This window comes from Zeugodacus cucurbitae, chromosome 6 (genome assembly GCF_028554725.1).
Source record: "Zeugodacus cucurbitae isolate PBARC_wt_2022May chromosome 6, idZeuCucr1.2, whole genome shotgun sequence".
Taxonomy (NCBI): Eukaryota; Metazoa; Arthropoda; class Insecta; order Diptera; family Tephritidae; genus Zeugodacus; species Zeugodacus cucurbitae.
In genome coordinates this window covers 15,956,202-15,977,793 of record NC_071671.1, presented here as the reverse complement: position 1 = coordinate 15,977,793, position 21,592 = coordinate 15,956,202, and the positions used below count along the sequence as shown (strand labels likewise).

At 32.9% G+C, this 21,592-nt stretch overlaps 1 protein-coding gene and 1 long non-coding RNA gene across 2 annotated transcripts; one reads left to right on the top strand and one right to left on the bottom strand.

The window, feature by feature from the left end:
• Positions 1 to 7,041: 7,041 nt before the first annotated feature.
• On the bottom strand, positions 7,042 to 16,260 carry Inos_0 (inositol-3-phosphate synthase). Its single transcript, XM_011185896.3, has 4 exons — positions 15,690 to 16,260; positions 8,642 to 9,340; positions 8,335 to 8,577; positions 7,042 to 8,245 (listed from the first exon to the last, which is right to left on the bottom strand). Exons 1-4 carry the CDS (start codon positions 15,813 to 15,815, stop codon positions 7,610 to 7,612), a joined length of 1,704 nt encoding a protein of 567 aa, XP_011184198.2. The 5' UTR covers positions 15,816 to 16,260; the 3' UTR covers positions 7,042 to 7,609.
• Positions 16,261 to 18,549: 2,289 nt separating this feature from the next.
• On the top strand, positions 18,550 to 19,492 carry LOC128922724 (uncharacterized). Its single transcript, XR_008471913.1, has 2 exons — positions 18,550 to 18,897; positions 18,969 to 19,492. It is a non-coding gene; the product is annotated as an uncharacterized LOC128922724 (long non-coding RNA).
• The last annotated feature ends 2,100 nt before the right edge of the window (positions 19,493 to 21,592 follow it).

The window sequence follows — 21,592 nt, the reverse complement described above, 5'->3', positions numbered from 1 at the left end:
CAGTAATAAATATAGAGGAAAAGAAAGAGAGATGGATGCGGAGGTTTTGCTACAAAGTCTAAGCATTCGGCACAATCAGATTCAGATTCCAAAGTTTCAAACATATTTTTCTCGAAACTGCATTTTTCAAATCGTGTGACGATGGTACTCGGTTTTGAGGCTGCTACACCGTTTATAGCGATATTCAGACTTTTCGATGCTATTTTTGTAGTAAATTTGTTTAAAAATAATTGTCTTTTACACTTAAAATAGGTTATAATTCCCACTGATCCATTTTATTTTTCAAAATACCACAACCTTGGTCCGACAACTATGACAATTATAGACGTAACTTAGAAGTAGGTTTCGGTCCAACTAGTGACAATTAGTGACTAAAAAATCAGTCGGCTGCATTCTGGCATGTGTGATATTGAAAATGGTTTAACGGTAATTGTTAAAGCAACCATAAGTAAAATGTTCCTCAGTTCTTTGCTTATCTTTCATTTGCATTTAATATCAAAACAAAAACAAATGTTGTTTAACTTTTTTTCGATCTTTTTTCACTCTTTTTTGCCGCCACGTGCTTTTTACCATACAATTATGAGTTTAATGATATGTGGTGTTTGTATTTGCATAGACATTACTTAAACACAATTTATTAGCTGACATTAAAAGCACACACACATTAACCTCTCGTAAATTAAATGCAAAAACAATACAAAAACAAAAATCAACGAAATAATAACTATCGATCAAGTATTGGCAGAGTTAATTGTAGCAATTAAGTTGTACCGACAACGTGTATACACATGAACAGTGAAACGCTACACAGTCTCGGTGACAATATCCGTAGTGCAACGGTGAAAGTCGCAGTGTCTAGAGAAAGAGAGAGAGACCAGCAGCAAGTGTGCATGCAGACATTTAGAATCCTTTACTTGCATTTAAAGTTAGTATATGTGTGTATGTATGGCTTTATGCATTATATATGTATGTAAATGTGTATGTAGGAAGGATGTGTTTAACGCCAATACAACTCGTTTGTGACATCGAAAATTAATCATAACACAAAAGTAAACACACTACAAATGACAACGACTGATAGCCTATACATATACATTTGTATGTATGTATATGTGCAGACATGTATATGGCTGTGTTTGTGCAGCAAATACGAATTGGGTGCGTGTAGTTGCAATGCTACTGATAGGATAAGGTCAGTTGGCGAATCGATATCCAGTGGTTTGCTACTAATTTCTTTTGTTGTTGTTGTGGGCTGGTTACTCTATCATTAAGTTAGTTGATTGGTTTTATTGGTCGTCGGCTGACACAGTAATTTTGCTGTCATTGGAAATTATTGATGGTTTTATAATACCCATATTTATATATATGTTTGTATGTACTTTATATAGTACAATAAGTACTTATGTATTTTTTTTTTATTAGCAAAGCCTCATTTGTTTAACAATGAAATATTATTATTATTATTTTTTTTTTTTGTTTTTGAAAAAAATATTATAATTACAGTTAATAACCGCAGCGAATATTTACCGTAAATTATATATGCAAGTACAATATTAATTATTTTTTGGTCAACCGCGTACTAATTACATAAGTTTACACGATTTTCGTATCAAAAACAACTGAGTACATTATTTAGCCTATACGGTACATGTAATTAGATCTGCACATCTCTTTAGGGTGAGGTCGAACACTTATGAATGTTTTTTTTTTGACTGTACCTATAACACAGATCCATAATGAACTTATTCGGTGATATCAATGAAATAATTTTGTAACGAAGAACTTTTATTCAAAGTTATTTATAGGTTAGGTTATATTTTAAGACAAATTTCCAATCGATAAATATAACTTGGACAATTATAGTTAGACCTCCCTGAGATGGCAAAAAAATCTTAAAAATTTAGTAAATTTTAATATATTAACAAAACATCGGTTTACTATTTTAGGGTAAACAAGTAAGGAAGGGGCAAGATCGGGTGTAACCTAGAATTTTATACTCTCGCAACATGTTGCACAGAGTATTATAGTTTTGTTCACATAACAGTTGTTTGTGTCACCAAGAAATAAAAGAGTTAGATATGTGGTTATATAAAAATGATATTAATAGAATGATATGATGACGAGTGGAGTTGAAATCAGAATGTCTGTCCGTCTGTCCATGCAAGCGATAACTTGAGTAAAACTTAAGATATCTTAATGAAACTTGGAACAAATATTTCTTGCTTTCGAAAATGGGCAAAATCAGTCCACAGCCACGCCCACAAAATTGCAATCTATGGCTTCACTTGTGGAGAAATTGTCGAAATCGGACTATAACTTTCAAAGCACCGGATATCGAATATGAAGAACTCAGTGCCTAAGGGTATTTATTCACCGAAAATATGCGTAAATCTCTCAGATAATTTGATGTAATTCAAATTAAAGTGTTTTCTTCTAATAGTGTGTCTCTGTTCCAAAAATTATTAAAATCGGGTCATAACATCTCCATATACCTCATTGTAGGCAAAAGTAACTTCTCCTAGCTCCCATATACCTAATTATAGGTTTTTCAAAAATACGGCGGGCTTTATTCCGCATATATCTATTAGTTAATATGTGAGATATCTTAGCAAAATTGTGTGAGCATATGAAAATGAATGAAATCGATTTAGGAATTGGCTCAGCCCTGAGGAGAATGTTGATTATATGTATATGATATACTATATATGACGATACTTTATGCCGAATTTATGAGTAAATTTGTATTTTATCTTAATAAAATTTCTTCCATAAATTGCGAGATTATGAAATGTTCAGTTGCACCCGAACTTAGCCTGTCTTTACTTGTTTTATTTACTTTTATTAAAATATTAAAATAACACACATAGTAACCATATTGAATCTGGGGTAATTCCTGGATCAATTTCAACTATTTTTGCCACCAAGCTACATTATAGCTAAGATTTTACGTTTCCCAAATTTTGCTAAGTTATCTCATATATTAAACGATATATACGGTATAATGTCGGGAAGTTTGAAAATCATTATATCAGGTATATGAGGGCTAGAGGAAGTATAAACCCGATTTTGCCCATTTTCGACACAGAATCTCACAATATTATAAGAAATATATATCTTTTGAATTTCTTTAGATGAGATACGAATCAGGCGGACTTCAAAATTGTGGTATAAAGAAAGAAGGAAAGTAAGTGGTTGTTAATCGATTTTGCCTGTTTTACATTTGTAACATTAGAATGTCGAGTAAATCCGGATTTCAAATCTACTCGTTACCCAGATCACTTTGATATATATAACCCTATATCTATCTCGTTTAGTTTTAGGACATAGAAACAGCCGTTATGTGAACAAAACCATTAAACTCTAAGCAATATGTTGCGAAATTATAAAAATTTAGAGTTTGGATACTAGAGTAAATTGTAATATTTAGTTCATTATGAGAGCTCTAGACTGGTCGAACACTGGCGGTTTACTTAAACTTTAGGGTCGTATGCGCCAAACAATATGATATGAAACAAATCATATGAAAAAATAAGATAAGTGTCTATCTAAATAAATTAATATGAAAAATATTACTTTTTTCTTTGATTCAATTTTAATGATTTCTGTTATCTTTTATCTGTAATTGGTTCCTCCTTATTGTTGATCAAATTGGTTTCATTATTAAATGTCCGTTAACAAAAACTGATTATGAATCATTTATTTCTGAATCATAAACATCTGATCAACCAGTTGACATGCTCCCACTTCAATTAAAATACGTCATATTTTGTACTCAAACAATCAGTAAGAGGTGTGTGTTCTATCAATCATTTTTTTTTCAGATAACCAATAACTTTTTATATGGATTTATATTCCAAACAGCATATGATTTAACTGTATTATTCATAATTTTGGGCTTGCGCTTTTATTCACGAGCAAGTAAGGAAGTGGTTGTTGCGGTCGCGAAAGATTATTCTCCCTCACAGTTTGTAAGAATTATTCATTATATGGATACAGGGAAAGATATGACTCGACATTGAACAAATTTGTTACAAATGATGTATTGTAAAGTGTAAAATATCAAGCAGATAGACCGTATAGAAATAGATATATAGTGTGAAGTCAACAGTCCGAGTCGTTTAAATTGCACTCATTACGAATTATTATAATGGAGGATAAATAAATTTATTGAAAATTCTTTCTTTGATTGGACAACTCTATATTCAAATTTAATTATTTTCGTTTATTTTCCATATCATATTTGCATTTGGAATTATCTAATACACATAATTGTAACTGTAATTTAGGAAGTAGCAAACCTGCTGTGAGTTTCCGGTTTTATTTAAAGTATACTTTTAGGCTGAAATTTAAGTCAAACAAAAATTTATCGCCAGAGCGTTGATCTCATATCCGGTCAATTTGTGATCATTTGACAGTTTTATTTTCGAATTTTATAGCTTGAGTAATTCATAAGAACTGTTCTAGTTATAGGCACTTTCTTGAAATTATTCGAAAAGGCTATTTTTCAAGTTAGTTACACAGACTGAATAAATTTATCAATAGTTTCATTTTGAAGATACAATCGCTGGTTAAGCAACAGGACAGACGGTATCAGAAAAAACTTTGCAAATTTTTATATTTTATAACGGTTGTATTTTAATTTTATTTGTGACCATCAAATGCAAGGCATTGACTACTTAGTTCATAGCCCAAAAAATCTGATCTGCCGATTTGAATTCTGTACACATTATTATCCCAATGCTCTCCCAGAAATATTTGCTTACAAATAACAAGTGGTTGTAGACCCACTTACTTTCTATATAACGACCTATCTATTTTAAAATCAAATATAGATGCAAAATAAAACCACACAAAATCATGCATCTGATCAAAGTTATGACTGTCAACAGTGAAGTGGGAGCCAAGAAGCGAATGCGCTGACTGTTTGTTTGATGACAAGAGATATTTCGTCTTGTCTTCGTTCACCACCAGACCCATTCGCTTGGCTTTCTTATCCAGGCGGGAAAAAGCAGAACTAACGACGCGGGTGTTGTTTTCAATGATATCGATATCATCGGCGTACGCCAGTAGCTGTACACTCTTATAGAAAATTGTATCTTCTATATTTAGCTTTGCGGCTCGTACAATTTTTACCAGCATCAGGTTAAAGAAATCACACGATAGCGAGTCACCTTGTCTGAAACCTCGTTTGGTATCGAACGTCTAGGAGAGGTCCTTACCGATCCTGACGGAGCTTTTGGTATTGCTCAACGTCAGCTTACACAGCCGTATTAGTTTAGCGGGGATACCAAATTCCGACATCGTGGCATAAAGGCAGGTCTTTTTCGTGCTACCGAAAGCAGCTTTAAAATCGACAAAGAGGTGGGGTGTATCGATCCTCTTTTCACGGGTCTTTTCCAAGATTTGGCGCATGGTGAATATCTGGTCAGTTGTTGATTTTCCAGGTCTAAAGCCACACTGATAAGGTCCAATCAGTTTGTTGACGGTGGGCTTTAATCTATGACCTATGATAACACTAATCCAGAATAATCGAAATCAGTTCATCTTCCGGTTCTTCTGAATTACTTTATGTCGTAAATATCGATGAAGATTTGAAATGTGTAACACAAATAATAGAGTGGAATTGTTGCAAAAGCTCGTAATATTTCACATGTTCTTAAGCCTCGTAAATTATGCTGAGGCAAATGTGTTCGAAATTGAAGGCTTAATTTTTTTAACTTAATTATATATTCTTTTATCTGAAGGTCCGTTGCAGTTTCAAATATAAATATTAGCGGGAACGATGTCAACATCCGATGAGACGACACTAGGAGTTTTCAAGAAAAAAATTTTGAGAAAGATTTATGGTGCTCAGGACATTGACAACGGCGAATACCGCAGACGATGGAATGATGAGCTGTACGAGTTATACGACGACATAGACAAAGTTCAGCGAATAAAAAGACAGCGGCTACGCTGTCTAGGTCAAGTTGTCCGCATGGACGAAAACATTCCAGCTTTGAATGTGTTCGATGCAGTACCAGCCGGTGGAAGCAGAACCACTCCGTTGGAAAGACCAAGTGTAAAGTGAACTGGTTCCACTTGGGATTGCCAACTGGCGCCGAATTGCGAGGGAAAGAAAAGAATGGCGCGCTACTAACGATTCGGCAATAACAGGGTAAAACGGTTTCCACACCAATTACACACATACATAAAAGTATTTTATTTCAAATAAAAACATCCAAAATCGTTTTTATTTATAAAATATGTTCATTTTTATACATAATATATACATTTGTAGATATTTTAAATAAAAAAAAAAATTATTAAACGTTTAATATAGCTAAGTGGGCAAATATTTAAATTTTATTAAATTATTTTGTATTATAATATTACAAATGAACCTTTTTTACAGTTTTGTTAAAAAAAAAATAAAATCCAATGCAAATCCTTTAGGAAAATTTTCATAGCTTTATTTTTATTCAAAATTGTTTGCTGATTTTTATAATTTTTTAATTAAAATATATATAATTATTATTCATTTGGTATTATAAATTCTTTCATAGGTTATATTACAAAAATACATATGTATATTTAAAAAAAAATTTAAAAACATATAATTTTGTTTTAACATTATTTTAATAAAAAAATCGAAAAATAAAATAATAGTCACCAAATTATATTAAACCAGTGCTTTTACGATAAATTAGAAAAAAAAATATTTTTTTTTTTAAATTCTAAATGCAATATTTTCCGTTAAACCTTTTAAAAAAGGTTAACAGTGAACTTTTCAAACACCTAGTAACATTTGTAATTTTAAATAATTTGTATTGTATAATTATTTTTTTTACAACCAACCATATTTCACGTTCTCTTTTAGAGCAATCTCTGTACAACATATTACTTAATTAGTTTAAGAACCTCTTTACACGAAATTAATTCTCCAGAATTCACATCAATTAAAATCATACACAAAATTTTACTTTTTTCCGTTATTTATTTATAAAAATATTTTTTTTTTAAATGCTTTCATTTTTAACAGAGTAAATTAAAATCAGTAAATGTGTTGCAAAAATATTTATTTAAAAAATATAAAACTATATCAAATCAATTTATTCTCTCATAATTTGTTTACTTTTCAATACAATAATAAAACAATAATTATTTTAATTATTCCTTTTAATGGAAAAATTTCGTTATACAATGGCCATGTCAAATATTATTGGCCATTAGGAATTTGCTTTTGTTGTTGTATTTATTTCTTTTTTCTTATTTATTTGGTTTAACCCAACTTTGTCTAACATGTATTTGTTATTGTATATATATTTTACAGTTATATACTTATATATGTTTGCAAGTACAATATTAAAGGTGCGCTATAAACTACATAGAACTAAATTATTTATTTTGTAAATTGTTACTAATGCGCCATCTACTCGTAAAATGAGCCGGAGTGAAGCTTACAAAATAAATATGCGTCAAGGGTGGGATAACGTGTAGGGAATGTCTCACACTGATCTTATATTTACTATTAACTAAATAGTTCTCCTATGCCCCAACCACCAACAATAGTGTCACATTATTTCGACTTCATCCAAAAAGATGCTTGAGCGCCGCAACAAATGAGCTTCTAATGAGTGAGACCATTCGTGTGGCCATTCGCATTGCCATTGGCATAATGACCATTAGATGCTTTGGCAACATGACCATTGGCGCATTTGGTATTCAATTCACAACCATTCGACACGCTCTTCAATTTCTTTGTGGGGGGCTCATTGGTGATCGACGCAAAGTTGAAACGTTGTTCCAACATCATGTGTGAATTGGGTGGCAGACCAATACAGCCGCGTAAAATATTCTCAATGGCGGAACGTTGACGGAAGAGTGAATTCACAACTTGTGTGCCACGTGGCACCAATGGGGCCTTGCATAGGTAGCTGAGCAGCGAGAGCACCGGTTTGAAGGAGACCCAAGGTGCGTCGGCGCGTTCATTACTCTTGATCTGTATGCGTGAGCATAATTCGCCGAGTATGACCAAGTCTAGTATTAGTGGTGAGGCAAGTAGTGAATCCTCACAGGTGTTGTGTATGACGAGCGTGTTGTGACCGCCCATCATAATTTCCGAGGTGTACTCATCCATGGCACGCTTGCTGTCGCCAACATAGGGTACGTATTTGATGACCACCACATGATCGGGATGCTCGTTGGGTTTGTAGAGTACATCGTTCGATTCGACCATATCGTCGACAACATTGCTCTTGGAAATCTATAACGAAAATGCAAAGGAGGTTAGTAAATAAATAATAATTATATATTTTAGTGAAATAAAAAAAGCATCTGTAGCACTACACCCACCTCCTTAGAGCGGAACTGCTGCGGCGCCGACAAGTTCTTGCCATCATTGTTACCCAAATGATTGTAGCTCACAATGGAGACTGGCTTAATGCCAGCGCCCACCAAAAAGTCAACCAACACTGACTTTAGCTTGGTTTGTCCCGATTTGAAATCGTCGCCGGCAATGAAAATTCCCTTATGTTCGGCTAATTCAACTAGACCAGGTACAAAAGTATTTTGCGGCGAGCCATTGATATAGGTGCACTGTAAAGGCATACAAAAAATTAATAAAATATCCTTCCACCAAATGTGAATTCCCACTACTTACACCCTCGTCAATGCTGGCCATTGCGAAAATAGTCGATGGCGATATCTCTGCTTTGTTCGCCTTCAACGATGCCTCCAACTCAGCCATGCTGGTATTCAGTCCCTCTTTTACATCACAGAAACGTTCCGTATTCGCCGTCCATAATACGAGCACCGTATCCACACCGGACTTCTGCTTGAAATCACGTATATCACGACGCAACTGTTCGTACTGCTCAAACTTGGTGCCCTTAATCAGATTATCGGCGCGTTCGGATTGATTGGCCGCAATAAAATCGGGATCGTAAATTGAAGGACGCGGCTGGAGCGTCGATAAATGCTTGTACAATTGATCTTGCAACTCGACATCCAATACTTGTGCGCGTTGCATGGCATCGCCGATATTCGCCGCACTAATGTCCCAACCGTCAACGACAATATCATCGGGATCGACCATGGGTACGAGATCTTTCATTGGTATATGCACATCCTTGCCATCTTCATCGGAACCAATCAGTACGGTCGATGCTTGCGTAATGGAACCGAACCAATTGGCCTTTTGTACACCGGTACGTTTACGCCATTGCAATTGGCGACGATTAGCCTCTAAGGCGGCTGTCAGTGTGGAACCATTGTTGCCACCCCAGCCGACAAGCATTAAACCCAATTTGGGTACACGACGATCGGTGCGTATTTTGAGCGCGGCTGTCTCCGGGTGAACCTGTAATGAGTTGAAGGTAGAATTTAATTGTGGAAAATATTTGAATCATAATATCATTTCTTTACTAGTAGAAGTATGAAGATCGATTACACAAATAAATCTTAATACGAAACCAAAGAAGACAGTGATACATACATACATATGTACAGATTCGAGAGAAATATTTAATCTTCTTTCTTTCTTTGCACACACACATCTTAAAACATACATAACTGTACATATATATATGTGTGTATATCAATGCCAGCGATCAAAGTCCACAAATTCGTACACATATCACACTTCTGTTATACAAATATTTTAAAGAATCGGAAAAATTTATGTTTGAGAATTAACTATTTATACCCAACGCATAAGTGACTATCTACTCTATAATCTAAAAAACTTAACTGTGAAGCATACATATTGAAAGGTCAATAAACTTATGAGGACAAGCCTCTTTTGTAAATGATGACGGTAGAATATATTACACAGTTCTAGATAGATAGATCTTGAGGAAACCAACTACAGTTGAACTTCCCTAACTCAAATCACCATAATCCACAAAACAACTTCGAATTAGAGAGACTTCGAGTTATGGAAGATAATTTGTATGAAATTTCAGTTATATTGCTAATTCAAGAGTTCGAGTTATGGAAGTCCAAATGTATTTCAAATATTCGCTATTGTGACGTCAGAAAATCAGGTGATCAAATTTTAGGTTAAATTGATAATACTTATCAAATTTTAATCCACTGCACACTACATTAAAGGCAGTGAGCACAAACCCATTTACTTGTTTAGTATCCAAAAATCACGCGATACATCGTGTTAATCTGTTTAATATGCCAACTCGAAAAGGCATAAACTACATAACGGCACATGTGCAAAACATACTAATGTTGTACCTTACTTAGAACCTCTTAGCCCAAAAAGTAGTTTTATTTTTATTTTCATTCTTTCTTTTAACAAATTCTCAACAACGACGTGTACCAATCCGCTGGCGGTAGTAAACAAGAAAACTTCAATATATATGTGCAATATATAGTATGTATAAATATGCATGTGAATTCGGTGTGCCATTTATACAAGTATACCATTAAGAGTCACTACAAGAGGTCTGAATATGAGTATAATCAGATATTTGTGAAACGCTTATGTATGAATATTAAATAGGTGTTGGGTTCAGCATAAACATATGTGTGTTTGTGCATATAATATACACCCGCGATAAATAATAAAAACAGGCAAAAATATATGTATGTATGTAGTTTAAAGGGGTGTGTCAAGTACTCGTATGTATATACAAATTCACGTTTGAATGATTTGCAAAAAGACGGCATGTGCACGAATTTAAAAAAAAATCATTAGGGTCGTACAAAATATGTGAACTCCTCTTAAATGATATTAAATAAAATACTTAATATTAAATTAACTACTAAACAAGAATAATTAAATAAAATATAAATTCATTTTTTTTTTTTTTTCAGAACGGAAAATTTGTATTATGTATGACTCTACGGACAATAAATGTAACTGTACAAAAAATTGTGGCATAAATATATAAATATAATAATCTTAACGATTCTTAAAGGAAAATCAATCTACTGACTTCCAAAAATTATAGAGTATTAGAAACAAAAACACGGTGAACACACGGTTCATTAAAAAATAATAATCTTATAGCTAGTTTTTAACTTCCAAGTTGTTTAGAACATCCCTAACTTGCAAACAGCAGATAACAAATTTGGTAAAAACAGATATTTATCTATTAAATGCTTCTAGCAATAAAAAAAGAACACATACATAGATAAGACTTTGCAAATTAAACTATAAAATAGCGCCACAAAATTATCGCCTGATTGCTAATGAGGATGTATGGGGACCGGCCGGCATTTACACACGTAGTTGTTTTATACAGTTTCGAAGAACTAGATGTTGCCTGTTGTATAATTATTATTTACGTAGTGACACATGTAGATACACATAGATATTAAATTATTTAAATTTCTAATCGGCCTTTTGTTGCATACTTTTACCAGCACACGTGTTGTTTTCGCAAGTGGCGTGACTTTTTAATATTTTCTTTAGCGTGATTTTCTTAAATTTGACTGTAATTCAATTATATCTTAGATGCTTATGGGTTTACATTCAACTTGACGTTTTCTCTTCCACTAAAGATATAAGGAACTTGAAAAATGACAAATTTTGAGTGAGTATATAGAAATCTTGACCATAGCAAATTATCAAGAACTCTGGAATTAGTATTAGTATTTCTTATATGATAAAGTTTTTCATAAAGTCTATTTAGCTTATAGGAGCTCTTTATTTTATCAGATAAAAATCAAAGAGTACCCAAATAGTCTATGGTTATATTATTAAGGCGTTAGGTGGGTTTCAAAATTTGAAAAAATAATGTGGTCTTATTAAATAGAACAATATGTAAAAAATATTCTCCAAAAATAGATTCGAGTAAAATGCTAAGACATATGTAGATCCTTTGAAGTTTTCGTCCATCAGGCTATGTCAGTTGTAATTTAAAACTTTAAATGTATTTATCTCAAACACACAATTTTTTAAGGCGATGGACACTGTTCCTCCAAAAGTTATACAATTTTATTACAATTTTGCACACATCTTTAAAATAAAATTATCTAATTATTGAATGAAGAATTTTTTATTTACTTTTATTACAAATAATTTTTTCGAGCTGATATGTGGCGATAATTTGATAAAAAATATGTTTTTGTTCAAAGTTTACAAAAATTAAAATTTTAATATTTCCTTCTTTGGTCAATAATGAGATTTATCCATGTACTATCGAAATATTTTTAGTTTATTGATTTTATTTGAACCAATAATGAGTTATATCGTCTTCATGGCAAGACCTTTTTTTCGAGACGTCAAGGAAAATGCAATACCAACGGGTGAGTTTTCAGAATTTTTAAATAAAAATTTCACAAAATACTGTTTAAATATGTATCAATGGTATGCTGAATTGTCTAAATGAAATATATAATTGTATATATTAAATATATTATAAAAACATCCTTTCTTTCAACCTCTGAAAGCCAACTAACCTCTTAAAGCCGAATAATTGATTATGGCATTATATTATATTTATACCATTTGTTTGTTCGCTTTGCCACTCTTCAAGACTTGATTAAGGTGCACCTACAATAATTAATATGCGAACATAAATATTAAATATCAACTTGCGTCCTTTAATCATTGATCTCATAAATTCAAAATGACAACAATTAATCACCAAAGCAATTAATTTCCGTGTCAACAAACTGACTGACCATATTTATGATAGCTTCCATAATTTTGTAAATGTGTACATACATATGTATGTATAGCAAATATCATAATCTTTCATCAGTAAATTTATAGAAGAATTAGTGGCATTAAACTTTACAGACTATATTTTAATAATATTTAATCATAATTAGAAAGAATTGAAAAATACATTAACTTATCAGATAGGAATTAAAATTTTAGTATTTGCATAAATAAATACATGTCTACATAGAAAGAGAAATTGTAGATTCCAAATTAGACAGGCCAATGTTCAGTTTTAAGTTTCAGTTTAGGCTTGCATACTGGCGACAGTCAGTTCTATGTAATGAGAACGAAAATTGATTTATAACAGATCAACAACTGTCACCACAGTATCAAACAATTTGTCAAAAAAAAAAACTGTCGAAAGAAACTGAAAAGATTTGCAACTTTCCTTCAAAATAAATTTATTTATATATAGATTAACTATAATTGTAACCCATCTCCAAACACTTCCGCTATTTATAACATTTTTATGCTTGATTTCAATTGCATAACTGACATACTTTTCGTTAGGAAAAATAAAATAAAAACGCCCGTTGAGACGTAGGAGAGCCAACAGGTGTATTATTGACTTTTCGCTCTCACCCAAACACGCATATCCATCGACCTTGAACGTGAACTCGTCAACACTAGATGTTGGAAAGAGAAACAACTCAAGTGGTGGCATGCAACAAAGCAACAGCTGATCAGCTCAGCAAGCACGCTATGCACAAACTACCACTAGCGTATGAGACTATTACTACTACATAGACAAGTAGTGCACTCTTCCAGTTGCACTTTTCACTTTTATTCAAACGCATGCGCGATAAATTGTGGGTTGTTTGAGTGGCGTCAGGGCGTTCATAATATTATTTACATACAGATTGTTTACTTATATAGTGCTGTAAGTGTATTTGCGGTCACAACATTCCCACATGCATCAGCTGAGCTGTGCACATTTCTAAGTCGACTGGAATTTGTGGCGGCAAAGTAAGGGATAGTAGGAGACGCAATGCCACTGCTCACATTACTGCAGGCTATTTATAGCTTTTCCTACGCAGTGCAGTTCCATAGAATTGTTGTTTCTTAGTTATTTTGCCCATATACTTATATTATATAAGAAATTCTTATATGATTGCATGTATGTAATTTTTATAATGATAATAACTGAGTCGCATTTGGCACGAAATAGTTGTATAATATTTATTATGGCTAAATTTGATTGATTTCTAAATTGTTTTATTTTATGTGTGGTTATATTTTATTATATTCTATTTTATAAATTATTTGATGAATTTTTTTAAGTAAGTAAGCATTGCATATTTCTATATATGATTTCTATATTTCTGAACGCTTTATCACGAAATTTTTTTTTAAGTAAAAGTTAGACCAAAAAAAAAACAAAGTGAACTCTCTCCCAAAAATAAAATTAAATATTTGGAATCATGAAATTTAATTAAATATGTTTTTTAGAATAAGAATTATGAAGCGAATAACTTTAATAAATTATAAAATATTTTTTAAATAAATAAATTATAAAATATTAATTTATTTATTAATTGTATTATTTTTTCAAATTACCTGCAGACCTAAACTCAATTTGAACGAATTTATAATTTTATCAAAGATTTGAGTAAATATTAATTACACCATTTAAAATTCAAGAACATATCATTGAATTGGACTCCGCTAAGAATAGCGAAATAACTATGAAAATATCGGAAAGTTTCAAGAAAAGAGTTAGTAGAGTTTAGTATTTTCCCAAAATTGAACCCTTTTTCATTAAAATATACATTAGGGTCCGAAAACATTAGCCAATTGATAGAATTATAAAAAAAAATCATAAAAAATAAAGCCTGTATAGGAATTTTGTTTTCGATAGTACGAGTTACTGAAATCACTATGACCTTCTAGAAAAGGTGATTCCGAAGATTTTTTTGTATTAAAAATAATATTCTCTAATACTAAAATATATGTTTAATAAAGCTTGAGTGAAGGGAAATTCGTTCTACTCTCAGAAAATTTGTCAAAATTACACTTTTGAGAACTCTAACTCCTTAAGGAGTTAGATGGGTTAAAAATTTTTAGATTTGAAAAAAAAAATGTTTTTGTCTTATTAAAAAGTAAAATATGTTTGAAATATCTCGAAAAATTTCAATCAAGCCGAAAAAATTTTAAGAGATAAGATCTTTGGAATTTCTAACCACCAGGCCACGTCAGTTTCAATTTAAAATATTAAACTCGTTAATCTCAAAACTAAATTTTTTAAGTCGGTGGACACGATTTTTCGAAAAGTTATGCAGCGATTTTATTTAAATTTTGCACACATGTTTGAAATAAAAATATCTAGTTATTGAACGAAGAAAGCCATCATTAATCCTCTCAACAAAAAAAAATATACAAATATTTCCAAATACATAGAAAATATTCGTATCGAAATGAAAATGAAAATAAAAAGGAATTATTTCAAATATTTTGGATGGTACAAAGTTCACCGGTTGAGCTACATAGTTAAATATAAAAAATATTTAGAATTCAAAATTTATATAATTTATTTTATTAAATTTTTATACCAAAATTCATAGAAAATATTTTAAGAAAATAAACAAATTTCGCCGAAATCAAAACAAATGAAGAACATATGAATTTTCTTATACCACATTGAAAAGTTCTAGAAGCAAAATATTACTGATGTGTAACAATTTCACTGGCACATCATTAATATTTTGTATACATAAGCACATGCATAAAGGCATAGAAAAATCAATAACCGGCCAGCCAGCGATGTGTACATAGAGAATCAGAAAGTAAATACTATATACAATATTCGTTTGAGTAGTGAATTTAAGAACAAATGTGACTAATTCGTGTTATACATGTAAATACAACAGCACAGTTTTTGCCGTTAATGCAATAGTTAATTAACTGATAATGACAATATTGCTTTTTTTCATAAATATATATTTTTTTTTCATATTTTCATGCATTTCAATTCTTTCCGATTCCAACATTTTTCGCACAACTCTATTTTTTGTATGTCACTCACCTGAATCTTGCCATTGGCGCTACGTTTGACATGCGACGTCTGATACTCGTAGTCGGTCTCAATGTAGTTCTCGCTGATTTGCACTTTTGGCGAAATGACTTCCAAAGTAGCAGTGTCCACTTTCATATTGTAAATGTGTTATTGATTTTTATCGGATTATTGCAATTAATAAATTTCGCTTATATTACTTTTATGTTTTTGCTATATTCTTTTTGAATATAGTGTCTAATTGCTCGATGTGTTGTCACACAAATGTCGTAATGTCAATAAAAGTACAGAAATCACAAAAACAATGCTCTAAAATTCTTGCGGTGGTTTTACAGTCTTTGGAAATTGAAAATATCCTTAATTGAATATTTGCCGAAACTGTTTTATAGAATACACGTCTTCACTTGGCTCCTTTTAAGCTGTAGTTTTCATATACATATAAATGTATGTATATCTATGTATGTGTCTTCCTTTGGAAAATTTTCTAATTATTTTTTTTTTTGATTTTATTGTTGCGGTTGCGTTGCGATATTTACTTTTGACTCACAGTTCAGCTCAGTTTGGCAGTTTTTCAACCAATGAACTCTCACGACACCATGCGCTCCTATTTATGTTGACGGCCCAGCCGGCGTTTGCTTGTTCTCCAAAGCTGACAGCCACCAACGGAGCATTGCACGTGTAGTGGTGTGTATCGATAGAACTGCCGACAACTCGCGGGGGGCCATATGTACACCCCCGCCAATAAATTTGGATATCGCGTGGCTTGCAAGTTCGTACACACGCGTACACATTCGAGCGCTAATTCATACAGGCAACATATGTATGTATGTACATACGAGTATATTTGTAAGTCGAGATGTGTATTTGTGCCCACAATGAAATGAAATGAAATGAGTTCTGGCATAGTACCTACATACGAGTATAAGTTTGTATGTTGCTTGATTTTTGAGCGAAACGCTAAACATTTGGTACCGGCTACGATATCGGCCGCACTACTGGCTCGTGGCAGCGCTTTGCCGGTTTTGCATTTGCTCGTCTTGCTTTATTGCAAAAAAAAATTGTTGTTTTCGTAAATACATATGTATATATGTATATTTGTGTGCGTAGTTTTTATGCCAGAGCGCAAAAAAAATCAAAAAGTTATAATATATTTAACAGATAATGTCAAAGAGTTCCTCAAATTATGATCAGCATATGGAAAGAAACCCGAGAATTGTAAAAGTGGTGTCATATTTGGGCCGTTTTTTATAAAGAAATAACAAAATAATGCGCAATTCGCTTAAAATTTCCCAGTAGTTGCTTAATAAGGCTAACATATGTATTAGCTGATTGTTATTATAAATCACCTAGAATTTAGTCTATTCTATATTCTAATAAGAGTTTAAATTGCTTATTTATTCTAACCAGACTCTGTATAAACTCAGAATTTGGGTTTCATCTTAGATTTAACAAGAATGAAATGATTTTTGTCCAATAGTGGATGTCCGAAAGGTAATAAAAAGCTCTTAGCTGTATGGAGGTACTTTAAAACTGGCTGCATCCATCGAGTCTCTGATAAAAACAACGTGTATAACGAAAATACGGAATGTAAAACCTCTTATTATACCAAAAATTTGATATTATTATACCAAATAATCTCTCTGAAACGTATTTTCTGTTGATAATTTTTGGTTCCGCACGAAAATTAGATCGCTTACTTAATGTGATTCCAAATATTCTCAGGCGAATAACAACTCATTGCGCTCACTGATTTTTTTTCGTGCCGAGGAAGAGAAAAAGATAAATAAACAACGCTTATTTTGCCAAATTATTAATCAATTTCAATACGACTGTTGTTTTTATTTTTATTTCTAAGGGAAATAACATAGATCTTGAAATAGTGAGTTCCACAAGTTTTTGTTTGAAATAAATTATGGATTTTTATAAGGCATCTTCTAGAATTTCTCTTGGTACCTTACTATATATGAATACAGTATATATATACATATGTAAAGGAACGAACCTATCTTCAAAGAGATATTATATATGTAGATCTTTCTGAATATACTTTTCCTTCATATCTCACATCTTTTAACTCTAAGAATTGAGTGAAATCCATAAACGAAGTAGAGGAAGAGTAAATCCTCCACTCCGTTAGAAATACCGGGTGGGTATTCCCAATTGGCGCCAAATTGCAGAAATAAAAAATTGATGGTGCGTTAACTCACTTTTTTCTAGAAATCTTTCCATGATAATGATGTAAAAACATTAAATCGCGGGCCTAAAGCTGAGGCCTTGGACTCCACTTTCGGCTTAATAAAATCTCTCTTTGGCGCTCTCTACTGTTTTTCATACATACATACACATAAGAAAACGTCACAAAAAGCTCTTCCTGTGGAGGAGTGCTGAAAACCTTTTGGGAGCATCGTTAATAAGCTTGTGCTAAAGGTTTCTCCAGAGCTTTTGTGGCATTTTCAAGGACGCTGAGCTTTCGCGGCATTTTCAAGGGCGCTGAGCATTACCAAAGTCGGATGCGGAAGAATGAAAGACAAAATGTCAAATACAAAGATGTAAATATGTACATACAGACAGAATTCTACCGCTTGATGCACATAAGTACGCATGTATGCATACAATACGGATACAAATATGTATGTATATTTTTGTCTGCACTCTTCAGCCAATATGTACACCATGTGAAGTATCATTGGCATGTAGCATATGGATATTTCTGCATGCCCATCTTTTCTTCCGCATACAACTCCATTAGTAATTTATGTCTGCTCGTACTTTTATGCGCTTTGTTTTGTTCTCATTTTTCGACAACAAATGCTTTGTTGTTTGTATTATTTTATTCTTATTTTTTTTTTAGTGGGTCTGATATTCATGCTTGTAGATTCTCGTCCGGTTGCCCCGCCATTAAGGATTCTTCTAGAAATGCGTTTCGCAACCGGCTGGAATTGACAATGACCGGGTGGCTAGCCACCGCGCCAGTTGATGCGATGCGTTTCCATTGTGCGATTCCAGCAGCAGCATATAGAAAAAGAAATGTGTAGACACATATTCATGTACTCGAACACTTATGGAACGGAGTACAAATGCACGCGTATCTGCCTTAGTTCACATGTGGACATACATATTTATTCGCCTATGTGGGTATAAGACGGTCTGTTTCATTAATTTCTAGCTGCGCCTGGTGGCTGGTAAAATTCCACAAGCCCAACTCAATTGATCTACAGTGGTGAGTGCATATGGAAATTTACAGCGAATAATATTATTTAATTTTTTGCTATTTAATATTTTGTGTGTAAGCAAACAAACTGTGTACTTGGAGAATTGTGCAAAAAACATAGAAGAGCATTAACATGACACGCATATACGTGTTATATACGTATGTAAATATGTAAGAGTATGCATCATGAATGAGCAGTCAATTGATGGCTGGAGCAAAACAAGAAGGTTGCGATATGCAATAGTGGGAGCCTCTTCGAAGCACCGTGAAGTTGTCACCACCTATCCGCCAAGTCAGCTATAGCCAGTTTCAGGCATACAACTATCGCGTCTCGATGTCTTTTTCGCGCGTACGCTGGTTTGTTCTAGATATTTCTTCCGCTGTCCTATAAGTTATTCACATGATATTAGTATGGAGGCAATTTGACGAATGGTGTTTCATTAATTAAATGCAAGAAGATCTTTAAAATTCAATATACTGATTGCTTATAACTTGTCACATAAATGTCATGACTTATAAAATGATTTGTTTTGAATAAAACATAATAACATTTTCAGGGTCTTACACCTAAATAGAGGCAAATATATGTATGTATGTATTTATATCTCGCTGGAGTTTATTTTCCAAACTAAGAGTTTCCATCAAAAGAGAAAAAGATTAGTTGAGGTTAGTTATGTGTGTTGTCCTCTCTCGACGAACACAGACCAAACATAGCCGTAGACAATAACAACAACAGATGAGTCCTCGTTAAGAGTTGTCGAGTGGAACGTTTTGCGGAAGATTTATGGTTTTTGGCGATGACCAATACCGCATTCGATGGAACGATAAGCTCAACTTACGAGATATACGGCAATGTTGATCGAGTTCAGCGAATCAAGACACAACGGCTACGCTAGATAGATCATATGGTCCGGATAGATGAGAACACTCCAGCTCTGAGAGTATACGATGAAGTATCCGCCGGGGGACGCAGAGAACTATTCGGAAAGGCCAGGTGAAGAAGGGCTTGGCTGCATATGGTATCATTAATTGACGAAAAGTAAAAACGAATGGCGCATTGTTGTTAACTCGGCTAAGTGGTGTCTACACCAGTAAAGAAGAAGATATGGCTGCTGTATTTAGATGTCATATCTGAACGGCGCTTTATTTCAACTTAGCCCATCTGGATATCTAAAGATATCATATCCAAGTTTCTCAACCCAGGTCTCATTTACGCCCTGATAATAGTATACCTCTGTACTCGGTATTCACTCAAGATCACTCTAAAAAATGCTTTGTCAGGAAGATCATTCCTAATTAGTATTTTTATGGAGATTCAGTAATGATTTTTTTATTGTTCCATATTTTCTTATTGATGTCTATATACACTCAGTTTCGCAACAATAATTGCATTATAATAGTATCAACAGGAGATCCAACTATGTTACATCTGGTTTCTTGACTCTCACTGGTATACATGACTCTCACTAGGCAAAAACGAGAATATTACTAGTCCAATTTGCAGAATTTTTCATTGTAGAAGACAGAAGAGAGTTGAATTCTCGTGAGACCGGGTTTCAAATAAACAGGGAACTCAAAAATACACCAGAAGATTCTCATAACAATCAGATATACATACATACCGGATGTGACCCAGATTGTTATCAGGTCAAGGATTGTCAACGCTACAGCGTTCCATAAAATCGAAGATAAAAAGGACATTACAAGAATTGTATAAAAAAAAAACATATTAGAAAATGTTGTAGCGAAAGAAAACATTCCTAAACTAAGTACATGTTTATATACGGCGCTTTCTAACGATGGCCAAAATGAAAGAATGAAATGAAAGCAGCCCTATGAAGGTGAAAAAGTTGAGACTTTTATATAACATGCTTATCTATCGCTCATAAAAATGTCCACAATTCCTGTTACTAGGGTTTCTAGTGAACTGAGACTATCAGTAGCGCAGTTATTGCTTGTCCCTGGCGCTTATTTCGTTTTTTTATAAACAATAGAAGCTTTTAAGCCTGGGCAACAACCTGCAAATGCATTTATTTCCTTAAACGATTTAAGTTTAAAAATGATAAAAAAATGCATACCACATTCGTAGTGTGTATGCATGAATGCGTTTGCTTGTAAAAGTCTAGAAAATCTAGACATTTTGTAGGGCATTGTCGCAATTCGAAGTAAATTGTTATTTTTCCATGCAATTATTATTGCGCAACTTTATTGGAATATGTGTATGTATATATTTATATTAATTAAAGTAGTAATGGAAATTGAAAACAAAAAAGGAGTAATTTAGTAAAATTTTCCACCAACTGAGTTGAATGTCATTCTGTTGCTGGCCAAGCGCAGGCACTCTACAGACGGCATAATAACGTTATATTGATTGTTAGTTGCGAAGTGAAGTTTACAAATTATTTATTTCCTTTTTTTTGGATATTTAGAGATCTTTATAGTGACTTCTCTCTCGATTTGTACGGTGAAACGAAATAAGTAGTATAAGAGTCAAGTATTACTCTAAAAACTCTAAATATACTGCTAAAGGTTGGCGAATTCAGTTTTCTTGCTTAATTTCAAATTTTGTAGGGTGTTCTCAAGTGTCAAATAATGGAATATAGAAAGTGAATGTTTGAAGAAAAGTTATAATTTTACGATCGCACTAAATGACGGAAATTATTGTGCACATATGCAACGGCAGACCACTTGGCTAGAGAAATTT